Genomic DNA, 17,821 nt, shown 5'->3' on the forward strand with positions numbered 1-17,821 from the left:
TTTTCACAGATTGTCTATAGGGACATTTTATAACAAGAGTAGTTTTGGCTTCTGGGGATTACACTGCATAATGAAAACAAATGTCAAAGCAAACCCCCAAAGAAAAAAACCACTTCTGGTGTTGATCCTCAGACCTACCAATCAACCTTCCTGCCCTCTGTAGACTCTCAAATACTTTTCTTCATCTGAAACCTTTTAGAAATATTTTCTTCAACATAATCTTAAACTACTGGCTGAAGTTCAACACACGTTTCAGCAACACATATGGAATTTATCCACAACTTATGGAACTTCCGCAGGCCAAGGAAGGAAAATTCCTAAATGTCCATCCATGTTTACAATCTGAATTTATATTTATATTATGTTAGAAATGTTAAGATAAGTACACTAGCTGTGTCTTCAATAGTCTTACATGTGTTTGAATTGATTAGTCTGATTTTTGCAAGTATGCACTTCTAATCTGGTAATCATTTTTTAATATATTGCACTACATCATCACAGGGTTATTTATTTTTTCTATTACCCACTGCCTGAGTCTCTGCTCAAAGAGTTTTTTATAGATTGGTTATCAAAGCATCACAGATAGTTTTGTTAAGTCCTACTTTTTCAGAATGTCTATTAAAAATTTATGTTCAGCTACGTGAAAATGACTGCTTGAAGAAAATGCATTTCCTGCCTTTTTCCTAGATATTCACAAGAGAAAAAAAGTTCCCTGAACTGTGTGAAATTTATAAGCTATGCATTTTGCTGAAGGCTTGATATTTTTGAGGTTGTAGTTATTAGCTACCCTCTATCTTGGCAAAATCCAGCTATAATTGGAGAAGCAGAGAAATGTCAAAGGAAGTACCCATGAACATATCACCAATGCGCATAATTGTGTAATCTACTGTGCAAGGTTATCTCCATTTGCTAGTACATAACTCTTGCTTTATAAGGGTAAAATTATTTGATATGTACATGAACACTTATTTTCTTACAAATTGACCAAACTTCAGCTTAACCACTCAAAGATGAAACTTTACAGTCCCCAAGGAACCTATAGTTTGAAAACAGAAGCACACAAGAACATATTTTAGTTTTCAAGCAATAAATTGAAGATAATTCTGTAGATATGTTACAGAAAACTAGCATAAAATAATGACTTTTACATTTCTCCATATGTTAGTACATTAATGTAATAGACAATATATGGAGAATTTAGCCAAAAATTTAAAAAATTGCTCACTTGCACTTGGAAGCAACATCTTGAACAAGTGTATGCAGCCAAAAAAATTACAATTTAGTGTGAAACTTTGGAAATATGCTTGGTGTTGAAAATATTTCTGCATGGGCTACAATATTAAATAGGACATCTACAACACACGACCATACAGTCCTCGATCTTAAATGTCAGGAGCATCATTAAGCTTCTGCTTTAATTGTAGAAAAGTTGGGGTAAAATAAATTTTTAACTCACTACAACCATAATAAAAAGAAGTTTCTATTATGTCTTTTCCACAAACAAGTCCATGGGAGCTTTAAATGGAGAACTTCATTCTAGCTGTAGCTTACCCCATCTTCTGAATTTGTCACTGAACTGGTTCCAAAACCTTATGGTTCTTCATTAACTTACACAAAGACTGAAAGACTTGTTGCAGCCGACTCTTACACAGACTTGCAAAAAACCCAGCTTTTGTTTCAAAATATTTGTATATGAGAGCAGAAATCTTAGGAAGAGGTAAGATCTTCACAAGCATTGCAGGCCATATCTTATCCTTTCTCTTGCCTCTGTACATGTTTCCACAAGTCTATCTCCATCATATCTCATCTGTATGTTCTACTTGCTTGTAATACTGAGAAAGGTAAATCAAGAGCGGTCACCTATTTCCCTTTATCCTCTGCCCACAACTGAAGGGAGCAATTCTACTCATCAGAGCTAGACCACAATGTGTGTTTCATGCACGCACAATGTGGAAATCAGAAAGGAATGGCGTAAAAGGCAAAATCCCAATCTCATCTCCACCTTCCTCCACAAAATGACCAGCCCTCTGAAGATGGAAACATACAGAATCTCCTAAACACTTGGAATTATTAAAGCCTTCCAGAGAGGCAGAGGTCCACCACTGGATGCATGCTTAAACTAGAATTCACTTTTAATACAATAATTTATGATCTTAACCTCTTAAAAGGTTTTTTTCTCACTACATATGTATTTCAGCACTAATAAATACAAAGCTGTGTGTTTATGCAATGAATTCTCTCCTCCCTTATGTCAGCTACTAACGCCTGTCTGCATAAGTCACAACTGTTTCCTCTGCCTCTGAACTGATTACACTGCTCCATTAATTTTTATTTGCAAGACTTCATCTCATTTGCTAGCTTCCTCTTTTTATTAATATTATAGTTCCAAAGTCTTTGAGACAATGCAGTAGGAAACACACTGCATTAAGAGAAAAATCATAATAATGTCAAGTATACCCCTTGTTTAGGCCATGCTTCTATTTTATTTTAAAAGACACAGACATAGCATATGGCAATGTGCTATGTATTCAGTATATTTTGTACTTCTAGAACTATTATGGTGATGGAAATTATATGCTGAAGCACAGAGTGAAAAACAAAGAAACAAATCCAAGTTTAGAGATTCATGCTGAGTAGGTGCGAAATCTCTTAGGAACTATTTTGAGTAAGATACCACAGATATTCGCATGGCAAGCATCAGACAAAAGTAATATTAACTACCTAGTTTTTCTATCTTTGTTGGTAGGACTTTCTCCTGATCATGTTTTATTCATTATCTAAGACTAAATTTCCAGCCAGTACGAAACTATTGAAAAAAAACCAGAATTCTTGCCTTGCCTCAGTATGTCCAGTGACAAACCAAGGCTGTCATGCTGGACTCTTTAAAAAGCTAGATATTCATACCTGGAAAATGCACGTGTGTACACGTTCTGTTTCACAGTACTTCAGGCTCAGTGCATTGATCAAGCTGCCTGTACATGATATTTGAAATCACTGAGAACTACACATTGTCTCACTCAAAACCAATTTTTTTAGTGAAATATCTCCTTTCAGCATGTGGATTTCTGCCCAAAGAAAATCTAAGCTACATAAAAGAGCATCGTGACTAATAACCTAATCATTTAAAACATTAGGAGAGTCAAAAACTTTTCCAGCAGATAAACCAGAAGAAAAGACAGAAATACCCAGAAGCCATGTAGATCAGAGCAGAAGAGGGTATTACATTTTTAAACTTTGTTTTCAGGCTCATCCCTGCACCTCTCTTGTGACGTATGCGTCACACAGTTTACATAATGTTTCTACAGAGTAGTGTTTCTGGACTTAGTACAGATATGATTCCATAAGGTTCAATTCACTTATTAAATTGATACTTTACATTTATGAAAGGTATAATCAGGCAACAGCATACATTTAATTTCATTCGAGGCTATGTGATGAGACATATGGGAATATTATTACATGCACATTCTTATTGTTTACTCTAGAGAAAAGGACTTTGCTGTTGTTATATTACAGCAGGTTTGAAAATCAGAATCAAAACCAAACCCACTCAAGTTCTCAATGTTATGCAAATGTTTTCTTTCCCAATTCTATCAAGGTAACAGCGTTACTGGAACAAACATGTTCCATACAAGAATAAAGAAGAACGCATCTCAGGAAATAAACATTTCTCACATCTATAATGCTTCAAGATCCTGCAAAGAGATCTGAGGAATTATGCACAACTTTATGACATGATACCTGTATATTTCTTAGCTCAGCATTTCTCAACAAGGCTTATCTTTTAAAGACAGACAAAAAAGAGAGAAAATTGAAGGCATGTTAGATAGACCATTCTCAAAAACTTTCATGATAAAGTGTTCAAGGGCCAGCTCTCCTGCTGTGATGCTTTATGTAATATATGACCATCACGTTTGGCAAGATTTGCACAGGTCTGCCCTTGATTTGTGGAAGGAAAAAGCAGAAAACCTCACAACTATTCTTCATTCCCAAGAAGTAATCTGAAAGTCTGGCTCCCTGATGTTTCCAATTTTACAGTGATCCATATAACCCCCCAAAACCACACCTGAAGCATCACTCACAATTACAGCTGATAGCCGAGGGAGACCAAAGTGAATTCCCTCCCCAGGCATCCCAGGGCACTCCCCAGTGCAGCACTGGCCCCAGAGTGCTGTGAGATAGGGCCATCAGAGACTCAAACTTGACCTGCAAGAGCTGATGCTACGATATGAACCAGCCTTGAGAGGCTTTTATCTGAAAAGACAGTGAAAAGCGTCACGAATGTACATGATGCTACAAGCCTCGGGAACTATTACATACTATTGAAGCTTCAAAGAAACTAGACTTCTGAACTTCTTCAAACCTACCAGAAGGCAAGTGGACAGCTGAATGGGTAGAGCTTCAGCCCCTACTTGAGCTGTACAAAATGGGTGGCACTTCAACTGATTGCTTCAGTTGCCCTGAATGACTCCCTGAATCGTCCATGGACAATTATACTAGCTTTCTTATTACATCTTTTCCATTACTTCTGCAAAAAGGATTGAGACTTGGCTGGAGTAAATGTACTTTGACTAGTCTAATTGCTCTTCAATTCTCAGCTGAGCTTATCACAGCTAGCCAACAAACACAATCATTACATCAGGCCAGAGAATTTTAGGATATGCTTTACCCTAACAGCTCAATACATCATTCACAAATGTAATGAGTACACTATAGACACAAGCACTATGTTTTATAAAAGCCTATAAACATAGGGTGTTTCTGCTAAACATAGCAGAAGGTATTATAAACAGTAACAAGAAAAGGTGGTCAGATCCCTATGGTTTACTAAGATGTTAATTCAATATTCATTGAAATACCAATTAATTTAATTTTTAATTAGCAGATGCATAGTACTCCCAGAAACTTGTTTTTCAAAGTACATCATATACCTCACATCATGTGTCTCCCCACAAATCCTGCCTCACTTAAATCCTTAGATCACTACTGTTACAACATTTTATTAACTCTATTTAATATTTATAAACTGCAATTTTATATAAAGTGATCAAGTATTCTACTGTCAGATTATTCATTTAGTCAACACTCATATCTCAATTTAAATTCTGTATATGTTCACATCACTAGAAGAACTACAGTTTGTATTTTGCGTCCTGCAGAAAGTATTCTACCCTTGGGTTGACAGGAAAGAAAATAAATTTACCTTCAAATACTGCATTATATGTATCCTTTTGAACACATGCGTAAATAAGTTCAAATCTAGAACACTCAGAAATGTAGCTACATACTCAGACCTGCAGAAATCAGGTGTGTTCCATTCCTGCACCCAGGCTCTTGTGGCTAAATATTACAGGAGTAAACGTTTATCTTATGCCAAATACATGAAACAGTTTTATGTGACCAGGTACAAAAGCCTCAAATCAAAATCACCCTGAAATGACAAGCCACACAGGCCAATCAAAATCATAACTCCATCCACCAGTGCTCTTGATCAAATTTTTTAAAAGGAAAAACTTATTTTAAGAGATACTTGCTCTTTAAACAACTCCATGGAGGAGGAGGGGCTTTTTTTTAACAACTCTTACGAAAAGATTTCCTTTGTATAACAAGGCTAATTGGAGCTTTAGAGTTTGTTTGGCTTTTTAAACAGTCAACCACCTACTTATCAGATTTATATAAGAATATGACTTGATGTTCTCACCTAATATTTGTAACTACCTTACACATATGAAACAAATAAACCATACCAGTGAAAAACTTTAGATCAAAACACTCTCCTATCAGCAGAATAAATGCACATCAGAGTCATGTTACCTCCACTATTCAGTGTCAAACTATTGGACTTACTTGCAAGGTTCACTACAGCATTCATGTAGAACAACTAAAAGGTCCCCGAATCTTGCAATGACAGGGAAACTTCAAGCTCCCAATATGTGAGGACATGTTTCCATTAGATTTAGAAGTAGTATCATGAGCTTTTACTGGAACAATGAATTTTGCAATTCATTTTCTAAAGCAAACCCTAAGGAACTTCCATAGAGAATAACAATTCCTTTACCTCACAAGAAGAACAGGAAAAAAAGCCCCAGATACGACCATTACCCCATCTTCCTTAATCTTATGAAAGAAGCAATCATACAAGGACACATGTTGTCAAGCCTGTTTTGGAAAGGGTCTCTTGAAGGTATCTGTCTCCTGTACCTGCTACTGTGCCAAAGTAACTCTGTATCTTAATTTGCTGGGGAAGGAAAAAGCTGCCAGATGTTCAAATTTGGCAGCTTTTCTCCATCCCGCTCCATTCACTTTGTTTCCTTAGGGATTTACTTGAACATATCATAGTGCTGTAGAGTAAAACTTCTATTTGCAACTGCACATCTCCAGGTATTTTATGGCTCAATCTGTAAAGTCAAACAAGCCATTCTGATTCAGGTGGATTTGCTACCTCTGTGATCCATGCAGTGACAGCCAGTCTAATTCACTAAAATGGCAAACTGCAAAGAGAGAACACATCCAGCCCTGCGTGAACACAATGGTTGGCATTAAGAAAGGCATGGGAAGAAATAAGGAAATGTTTTAGACTCAGGAAATATAACAACCAGTTATGGTAGCAAAATGTTGAAAGCAGCAGATTGCCTGTTTTGCTTATGCCAGAGAAGACAGGATTAGCTGTTCCAGCATGCCAGCAGTACAGACAACCAATATTCACTTCCTCCTGTTGTTCTGGCAGCTACTGGAGGAAGAGTTGGGAATGCAAAGCCCCTACTGATAGGCAGAAGCAGCTGGGATCCTCTCTTTTTCCCTTTCCCAGCAGCTCAGCAAGTGTAGGATGGGACACGACACATACACACATACATTACTGAAAGCAGTATGTTGAAGTATGCAATATTAAAATATTAACATTTTAAGGCATAGTAACAGAGAAATAACAATTCCTAGTTAACTGGTTTTCATAAACCGTTCTTCATGCATAAATGCTTTATAGCAAGTGAATGGCACAAAGGAGTTACACACCAGACAAGGTTTTTTCTTTCTAAATTCAGGCTATTCAGCCATGCTGCTTCCATTTGGTAGACCCATTCTCATCACATGATTTGAAAGCTCCAAGTATAGCAGTTACATCAAGACCCTAGGAATGACTCCTGTTCTCAAGTGATCACACCACTCTGATAGTTTTCCAAAATAATACTGAAAAAATAAAGCTCTAATATATTGTCTTTACTGAACCACATTAATTACAAGTAGCTGCTTAACACTGAAGTCTAATTTTGATATACCATATTGTCAAACCAAATACTTCACAAGGTTTTCTTAATATAGCACATGCAGCAGAATGCATGGTGATGCAATCAGTACGTAATGACCAAGGTTATAAAGTATACATAACACTACACAGACGCATAAATAATGTATCATTTCCTGAACTTGATTTTGACACACAGTTTCACCAACACAAGCCTGAAGAGAGGTGTGGTGTTAATTTCTCCATTTTGCATAAAGGAACACATGAGAAATACAGTACTGTATGAAGCATATGAGGGTCAAATCCAACTATTAGCAATTTTCCAGAAATCCATTATATTAACCAGACCAAGCAAAATTGATATTTTGCACTGTAAATTAGACTTGCCTATAAACACTGGGTATGGAGACATTGATGCTGTTCACAGAAATCAGTACTTTTTTCCATAGTTTTTCATGGTCAGATCTCAGAGAATAATTTTTAAGTCACGCATCGAGCTTGTTTCATGGTCTTTAATACAAATTCCCTAGTATGTAATGCATCATTTAACCATATCGGCTAACTATCTTTCAAATGTCAATGCCCGAACTCAATAACTTACAAACTGTAGAAATTGTCCTAGAATAAGGTTGAAAGTCTACCTTAAATAAAAAAAGATATAGCAGAACCTTTTATTTCCAACTGTAAGAAAAAAGTGGTTGATATAGTAACTGTGCAGTAATGATTATAAGAGATATGTCAAAACAGACAGCTATAGCTATCTCCAGTGCTCCTCTGTGTTATATCTAAGTACATAAGATAAAAATGATCTTTGGTGAGGATTCTAAATTCACCATTACCCTGTTAGATAATCTATCCTCACCCTTTAACCCACTACATATGCATGTACAGAGAGTTAATAAGATCAAATTGCACTCATTAAATTATCTGATTATGCAACTAGATGATGATATCCCTGCTGATATAGAATTTCACTCCCAGACAGTGGAATTTAATGTGAAGAGCTACATCTAGAAACACAGAAAAAGAAGGGGCTCATGGGTCTCAAATGTTGTTGCATTCAATCACCACACTGGAAAATATAGCAGAATTTCTGCTATACAGTTGAGTGGTCTTGAAAAACTAAATTGTATTTTACAGAGCTAAACACACAGATATATAAATGTCTGCCCAGTAAAAAAAAAAAAAAAAAAAAAAAAAAAAAAAAAAAGAAAAATCACAGCAGGCTATTTGATATTCAAACATGCTGAACATTCATTACCACACTATATAACCTCACTATGGCTTGTGGATATAATGCTGTGAATAGCACAGATATAGAATACAGAAAGGATAATTATCCTTCTATTTTCTGACTCTCTTCAAAACAAGCTATAATGACTTACTTGCTTTTAAATAAGTAAAATACAGTCTTTGTGAGGAGAGGGCTTCAAATTCTGTTGTTTTTCCCTCACCCTAAATATTAAATGTTTCATGGGTGCAACTGAAGTCAGTAGTGCATCATCTAGTAGGAAAGGAGAGAGCCATCAGCTCTTTGATGGTGTCCTGGTTTCGGCTGGGATAGAGTTAATTTTCTTCCTAGTAGCAGGCATAGTGCTGTGTTTTGGATTTAGTAGGAGAATAATGCTGATAACACACTGATGGTTTAGTTGTTGCTAAGTACTGCTTATGCTAGTCAAGGACTTTTCAGCTTCCCATGCTCTGCCAGGTGCACAAGAAACTGGGAAGGGGCACAGCCAGGAGAGCTGACCCAAACTGGCCAAAGGGCTATTCCATACCATATGGCATCATGTTCAGAATATAAGCTGCAGGGAGTTGGCTGGGGGGCAGCGATTGCTGCTCGGGAACTGTCTAGGTATCGGTTGGTGGGTGGTGAGCAATAGCATTGTGCATCACTTGCTTTGTATATTATTATTACTATTATTATTATATTGTTATTATTACTACTACTACTATTTTACTTTATTTCAATTATTAAACTGTTCTTATCTCAAACCCAGGAGAGCTTCTCACTCTTACTCTTCTGATTCTCTCCCCCATCCCACTGGGGCAGGGGGAGTGAGCGAGCGGCTGCATGGTGCTTAGTTGCTGGCTGGGGTTAAACCACGACAGATGGTTTTAAAACACAATTGAAAAATAAACTCACTTGTAAATGTTGAGAGTTGTCAGTCATATTGTCCTCTCTTCTACGAACTTCTTCCAACAACTGTGCATTCTTCTTTTTCTCCATTTGCTGATTGTGCTTCAGATTGGCAACCTTCTTGTTTTGGTCCTTCATATGTCTAAGAATTGTATACACATATGCATTAGTGTTAATGACTTCAATCGCTTCTTTTCCTCTATAAATTAACTTGTGACTGTGACACAGGACATTAATTCTCCAACAGATATAAGTATTCCAAGTATCAGACGCAAATAATAAAACTTCATCTTGTTTCAAGCTGGCATATCAAAATGGCTTTAATACCATCTGATTATACAATGGTAAAGCAATTATTTGGGCCTACAAGATTTTTTCTTTTTTATCATCTGCGCACAAATACTCATACACATTCTAAGCACTATGCAGAAAAATTGCTATTGTAACAGAGGGAGATTATGCAACAATCCTTACAGACTCAGTGAGCTTGGGAGCAATTTCAATGGGTGCTTTAAGTAGCATTAATTTCAAAGGAAGCAGAAGGTGAAGGTGATGACTAATGTATTTTGTGAACTTCTATTTTTTAAAACCTGGACGATAAATACAATGTTTCTGAGGATTAAAGTGTAATGGGGTAGAAGGCCAGGTCATAAATATGCCATGAAGAATAAAGGACGCTTTTACAAATAGCTTTGTACATAGCCAAAACATTACATTTCTATCTTTTTTTAATAATGAGACTTCTTTCTACGTAAGATTAACAAATAGATCTATGAGTAACTTCTAATGAAAATGAAACAATCTTTACCACTGTTCTATTTCTTTTGTTAAGACTGTACTCAAGTAAAATAATATATTTTTAAATTGTTTCAATGTTTAATTATCTTTTGCTGTGGATCTTATTCATTAAGTTATCAGAAGCTTTCCTGATTGTGATACTTAGCATACATCCTTTTAATAAAGAAGGCAATCTAATTTTGCCTGGCAGACACTGAAAAAAATATCCTTGCAGTAATTCTTTCTACCTGCTTGGATTCTTAGATATTATTTTCCCGACTTTCTTTGACTTTGAGGAATTTGCTCCCTTTTATCTATATAAAAATAAAGTCATGTGCAAATTCCTAATGCGATCTACTCACTAATCCTACTTTGGCAAATGAAGAGAATATTATTCAATGCCCAAAAGGATCACTGAAAATGGCTCTGTTGCTTCCACATTCGAACTTTCAGTGAAAAAAAAGAAAGTCACAGAATACATTTCTTGCACTGATTTTATTATGCTAAAGAAACTAGGTCAATTTATATTTACTTCTATCACTGGTTTCTTTGTCCTACTACTGTCTCTTTCACTACTTATACTAAAAAATTAACAATGAATCTCTAATCAATAAATGTTGCCATGGTATTAAACATTGTTAGAATACACTTCATAGACAAGTTTGTAGGTACAGCATGTAACAGAAAAGCTAATCTATTATTACTAAAAAAAGTAACTTCAACTTGCCTAGGAAAGTAAAAGTGGGTACAACTAATTCAAATAAAAATCTTTGCTTTTTAAAAGAATCTACATCAAGCTCACCGATAATTTTTTAAAAAGACAAGTATGAATTCCTCTATTTGAAAAATAGATTTATCCTATAGTTGTGTTCAAGTGTTTGCATCAGCCTGTCAAGGCATGAAAAGACAGATTAGCCTAACTGATCATCTTCTTACAGCATTTGTCTTTTGTACTCATTTTTTAATGTTAGAAATAAAATTCATGAAGATTGTATATAACATAAAGCTAAAAGAATCCCCAACAAGACATTGTTACCAGAAAATAGACCAGTTGGGGGGGGGGGGGGGCGGGGAATATCAAAAGTCATCCTTTTAAAATTTATTTCTTTCTAGTACAATCATTTTTATATTACACAAAACACTGACTGGAAGATGAACAGCTGAGCTTCTCCAGGTAGAACCAACTCTAGTCAGGAGTATTTTGCAATGCTAGAGACTTTGAGACCTTAGACTGTATCTTCCTTAAATATTCTCAAACATTTTTTATAGTACCCAGATATAGTTCTAATAAACTATACACCTAAGGCTCTCTCCCCTTTAGACGTACATTTAACAAAATGACAAGACTCCTAAGAAACATTTTGTTCCTAGCTCAAAGAGACCACCTGAACAGCACTACGTCTGTCTCTTGGTAGATTTCTGGCATCATGTTTAAATCCCCAAATTAAGTTCACTTGAGAACAAGAAATACACTACAAAACAGTCAGAAGAAACCTCCTTAGAAGAGACCTACCTCAATAGGCCTGAGAGTACAGTATAAATCACTAGTACTTTATCAGAGTTTTAAGAAAGGTTAATTTTCTGAAAAACACAACACTCTGCCACAGCTAACCAATAATAAGCAAGCAACATGTCAGTGCTAAGAACAGCAGGGATATTTCTGTCAAAGTTACACTGACAGATTAATAAAAAAACAACCAGAAATTGCACATTCTGGTTTAAACTTGTTCCTAGGTCTTAAAGAATATAATGGGTTTAGCTACTGAGTTGTTTACTTTTTACTAAAGTTCCTCAAGAATTTTAGAGTAATGCCCTTTGTCTTTCTAAATCAAGTATTCAAACATACGTTAGATGCTCTGTGCAATTCCAACCGAAAATCAGTTCTCTTTCATGGGTCCATGCTGCATAATTGTAAGCATAGACCTAATCAGCATAAAACCAAAATGAATATTAGAAAAAATTACTTTCAGACCTTCATATATAAATGTGGTATTTGGCAGAAATTTTGGCAGCGTAACATGAATTTGTGCTGTTAAAATATAAAATGGTTTCCAATCTAACACTAAGTGATAAATTAATTTATATTTAATCTCTGTAAGAAGTTCAATTTGATGCCAGTGCTAACTGTTTCTTTCATCACCCTTCCCTCTCACAACTTCCCATTTCAGTTTCTGTCTAATGCCACACTGAAAAGCAGAACATGGTAAAGCTGCAAAGGAAAACATCTGGTGCCTGTGATATGCAAAATCTTGAAGAGAAGGAAATAAAAGAAAGCTGTGTCGTAGCCTCTCTTTCTTCCACAACTGACTACATGCCTGTGGAAATGAAAAGAAAATGCTAGAGCTAAAAAGCCTAGCTGAGTAGTTTTCTTTTAGGACTGCACTAAAGGTACAGGAGGAGCTCAACAGAGGAAATAAATACAAGAACACATTCCCGACTAATTTTTTTAATTTTTTTTAACAGCAAATATATCAAATATAATCCTTGATCCAGTATGTTTTTTGAGCATGCTCACTCTGGTATTTTTTCACATGGCTCTGTTTCTAAAACACTTTTGAATAAAATAGAAGATTAGGATAAATAAAAATTATGCACAAGAAATAGAAAAATACTTGGGAACAGTATACAATCAGTACAAAATATTATATGCCATTACCATATAGGATATAAAATATCCACATAGTTTACTAGTAGTTATGCTGATACGCATAGTTGAGTCTACATTATTCTTTATCATGAGCAATTAGTTTCATGTGTTCTGCTACACTGTTTCAATTTAAAGCTATAAGACCACAAAATTCATTAGACAGAATAAAATAAATAAAACATTACTGTTTAAGATATATGTCTTCAAAATCTGAAATGTATGCTGCAGGGATCTGGGCAGTAGACTTGATCTTACTATCACATGTTAATCATATTCTGGTACTAAAATATATGCAAAAGTATTCTTTCTTTGACAGTGTAACTGCCCCAAAACAGTAAGATGAAATCCACAGCTTTCTGATTTCCAGATTGTTATAGTTCATTTTGAAGCTGGGTATCTATTATCTTATAGTGAGCTAAATTCTTTAACCACTGAACTAGGCATTACAGCCATCTCAAAGTAGTTATTATAGAATACTATTCTGTTTGTAATTTTACAAACTTCATGTAACTGAAAAGCCAGTCTTCAAACTAGTTCTAAAGCACCCAAGCCCAGAGCATGCTGAAGTGGTGCCAGCACCACATTTGGCTTAAAGAAATTATGTTCTGAGCTCATAACATTTAAGGAAAAAAAGCAGTCTAAAAAGCAGCATAGATGACTAACACTTTACAAAGATGCTTAATCTTGGCCAAACATTAAAACGGCTGGGTAATGACACTTCTTCAGAAAACAAATTTAAAATTCTGTTTGTGTTCCTATGGTTATAGCCAGTCAGGAATTGTCATAAAACATCCAGCAGCTTCATCTATGGACAAAAAAAAGAATTCAAAGTGGAGCTAAGCTGTCGTCAAAATGGAACAAGAATGTAAGCACATCTTGAATAGTTTAAAAAAAAAAAAAAAAAAGAAAAGAAAGAAACGAAACAAGTTCTGTTCTATTCCATAGTTAGAAACTGAAGGACTTCATAGGCATCTCCCAACTCATTTGATCATTCAATACAGAGAAACAGTATCCAGCAAACACCCATGCCACATAAATACTAGATGACAATGATATTGGAAATTACTAAAGAAGAGATGAAGAACACTAGATATAAGAAAAAATTCTAAACAAAATTTGATTCTTCTAGTACATTAGATATTCTCTCATTCCTAATGAAGACAAAAAGTCATAATTCCCCATTCCTCTTCCTAAATATTCCTGATCTGGGATAATTTTCAGTAATCTTTCTCAACACACAGAATGCTTCACAGCCAGTAATTTCCACCTCAAGTGGGCACTAGACTTAAAATCAGGTATCTAAAACACAGCAATGCCTACATCTGTTTTCCTCATCCAACAACTTTCAGCAAAATGGCCTTAGACCACCAACACAGGAATCAATAGACTGTAGCAGCTCAGATTTCTGATACTGCTGAAGAACCATCAAAACTGTGACTGCTAAATATTTAGGTACACCTAGAATATCATCGAACTGAACAAGACAGGTGAAGGGAAAAGACAAAAAATTCTTATACAGCCCCATAGCTTTGTCTCCTATGAAGTCCAGACCAAAGAATCTAGAGCCCCTTAACCTTCCTGTGCAAACAGCAGGATCCCCTTATATCAATTACACTTGCCATTCATTCTATTTAGTTTTTTAACTGAAATGTCTTTGTAAGAAATAGACATCAGTACCATAGAGACACAGACCCTTGATCAGCAGAAAGACAAATATTAAAACAGTAGTAGCACTTAATGCTTGCTGGTGCGAATATCACTAATTGCAATGACTATGTTTAACCATGTTTGTTTGTGTTTTTTCTTGTTGTTCTGGAATAGCATACAAATTGATCTCATAGTTCTAATTACAGTACATTTAATTCCTTCAGTCCAACTTTTTAAGACAAATACTAACATTTAGTTTCCACATACATGTGAGTAACTTTCAGATCTCGTTTTACAGCAGTGCGTAACTGTTGTCTAAACTCCAATGCTTTCATCTATGATAGCTATAGAAAATCAGGATATTTCATTAAATTCCTAGCTTTAATTAGCCACCTGGGTACCTTGGCCAAAAAGTTGGTAACATCAGCCAAAAATAAGTGTTACATGCTTAGTATAGCCTTTAGTCTATTTCATAAAGTCTTTTTTTTTCCTGAAAGCATCCAAAAAATGCAGACATGCAAAACAGTCCCAAGAGCAAAATCTGTAACAGTTTCTAAAGGAGTATGTCTCTGTAATAATTTTCATCATATTAAACAGCATTACAATGGGACCAGCTGTCTGAAAGTCAATCAAAAAATTCTCCAGTATGCTAGAAACCTGTACTCCTCAACAAATAAAAAAAAAAAATAGAGTGCAATAAACTTACCAAAGAATGTTTTCAGGAAAATAAAAATATTTTATGAAATCCAACAATTTAGTCAAAACAAGTAATCTCTATAAAGTGAGAAAGTCTCAAAAATACATTTTAAAATTTAATCCAGTATATATATTTTAAATAATGAAATGTCTTCATCTATTGTTCTAGGCATGCACTGGGTAGAATATTACCAACATCGTTACTTGAAAAAAAAAAATTTTTAACAGATCATCTCTTTCTCCTTTATAAGCAGTCCACACCTTTACAAACAATTCACGTATGTGAGCAATAAAACAAATCTTAACATTTTACTAGGCACTCTGGATCTCAGTAGCTAGTCATGCAGAAGACTGATCCTCTAAATCCTGTCCATGTGAATGTCCATTCTGAAATACATTACTTCAGTAAGACTCAGTAGAAATATTTCCAACAGTTCAGTTCTAACTGTCTTAAAAATGCGTAGGTTCCCATTTGATTTACTGAGTCAAGACTAAAACAGCAGCGTAAGGGCAATTCTTTAAAATTCAAATCCAACTCCACTGAAATCCATAAGATAGAATTTATGGTATGATATTTTAGATATAAGCAAAGTTAAGTATTGTTTCTGGCATTGTCCTGGAATGTAAATGTACTTGCTACTACCAATCTATAAACCTGAAAAACAAAGATGGGTTAGACTCTAGCAAACTGTAAACATCACAAGAGATGTTAAGAGGGTTACTGACAGACACATTCCTGACACTAATATGCAAGGACACTGTTTATTCACTTAGAACCCATAGATAGTTTTGTCTGGGGAAAATAGGTATTATCATGACAGGCTGAAATTTTGATATGAGAAAGAAAACATAGCATACCTCAAATAACCATAATTTTTCTAAAAGAAAGCCTTCAAGCTTGACTACTGAATTTATTTAATACATTAGACTCTAGTCACCTTAAGATTTCTGATATGCTAATAAAAAAACCTTAGTCGTATCTTCCTGTGCTGTCATTTGCATTCACAAAAACTTACAGGTTGGGTTTCTTTTTTTAAGCCAGATGCTATAACCTAAAGCCTTATTAGTATCCAAAAGGTCTTTTAAATTTGGGAGTTCTCCTTATTCTTAACCTTTCTTATTTTCTTTTTGGTAACTAATACAATTGTTGTGATGATAAAAAATTAAATAATACCTTAAATGCAAAAACAAAAGCAATCATCCCGACCATTAAGTTAATTAGTTTGACACACCCAGCATGTCCAACAGGGCTGAGCTTCAAAATAACTTTTATTCTTTCTCCCTCGATGGCAAAAAATTATATTGGGATTGATCCTTTCTTTAATGATGTAGATGATACTCAGAACCTAGACTGCTTGTATGTTCCAGCCCAAATTACTCATTTTGCTTTATGCCCTGATATAAAGTGGCAGAGAGTAATGATCATAACCACAGGGCGAAAAAAGATTAAAATTTATTAACATATAAAATAATAATATCATAAGCATTTTGCCTTTTTCCTTGTAAAATGAAATCTGCTGACTGCAAACCTGCAAAGCCAGCTCACCATTGTACACAATGATTCTTTTTCTGAGATCCACTGACTAGCAAACATGTCATGTTACAGCAACACAGAATGCTACTATTTATTGCTAGTGCATTTGTTAAGAATGAGGAAAGAATTAGTATGTCCAAGGCTGCAAAGAAGAAGAATATTCCTCATTGAAGTAAGGTGTGTCACAACTGCAGTACCAAAAAGCAAAAAGGGAAAAACAAAGGTACAAAGCAGCTGTCTGGTTCTCCCAACAGGGAATCTTCAAAACACAGAAAAATGTATCTATGTTGCAGGGCTAACTGCATCCGTGTGAACTGTTTCAGTGGTGCCCTACCAAAACTGATCCACAACCCACACCAAGTGCATATTCACCACTGATATAATATACTCCACCCACAAAACAAGCAACATATGTAGAACGGAGCCTAGGCAAGTCCCAAAGCTATAATTAAGCAATTTACCACTTCCAATATGTGACCCCCCTCCAGAGTAATTATTTCATTTGGGGTTTATCTCTTTGCTTATTCCGACAGCCTGATGACTAAGCTGCTATGAATATCTGTTACTTTGTTAAAAATGGTTCCAAAACTTGTAATACTTTCTCTGCACAGCTTCTTTATTCCATTTGATAACACTATATAATGTACCCAAATTCTGAGAATGTAAGTTGCCAGGTAATTGTCTGCCTTAAGTAGGACATGGCTCATACTGATTTATCTGGAACTAAAGTATAACATTGCCATAAATCAGCTCCATTCTCTGTTTCAAAGCTATTACAACATTTAAAAAAATAACATTTCATCTGCTGCTTTTGAATTTTTGAGCCTTTCTGCTTCTAATGTGAAAATTTGACAGACCAACATAAGAAGCTCAGAGATTAATACAGATCACTACATAGGTACATATGAGTAAAGTGTTTTGAACAAAGACTTCCTAAGGGAGAGGGGCGGGGGGAAATCATTCCTCAATTTTTTGTTTACACAGACTCAAAAGAAAAAAAATGGAATTTTTTCCATGTCTGTTACCATAAAGGCTGCATTTTGGAAGAATACTTTATCCCCAGATCCCAAGGAATTCCTTTCTTTGCATGTCTGACTAACCTATTACCATCCTATAGAAAAAAAAAATCCTGTCTCACCT

General features: G+C 35.2%; 1 protein-coding gene across 1 annotated transcript in view; it reads right to left on the reverse strand.

Moving 5' to 3' along the window:
- ERC2 (ELKS/RAB6-interacting/CAST family member 2) overlaps positions 1 to 17,821 on the reverse strand; it is a 458,173-nt gene that overhangs the window by 212,400 nt on the left and 227,952 nt on the right. Inside the window, exon 15 of the mRNA XM_075714165.1 lies at positions 9,387 to 9,522. Coding sequence (XP_075570280.1) covers positions 9,387 to 9,522 — 136 coding nt within the window. The remainder of the gene's footprint in view (positions 1 to 9,386; positions 9,523 to 17,821) is intronic.

Source organism: Pelecanus crispus, chromosome 7, assembly GCF_030463565.1.
Source record: "Pelecanus crispus isolate bPelCri1 chromosome 7, bPelCri1.pri, whole genome shotgun sequence".
Classification (NCBI taxonomy): Eukaryota; Metazoa; Chordata; class Aves; order Pelecaniformes; family Pelecanidae; genus Pelecanus; species Pelecanus crispus.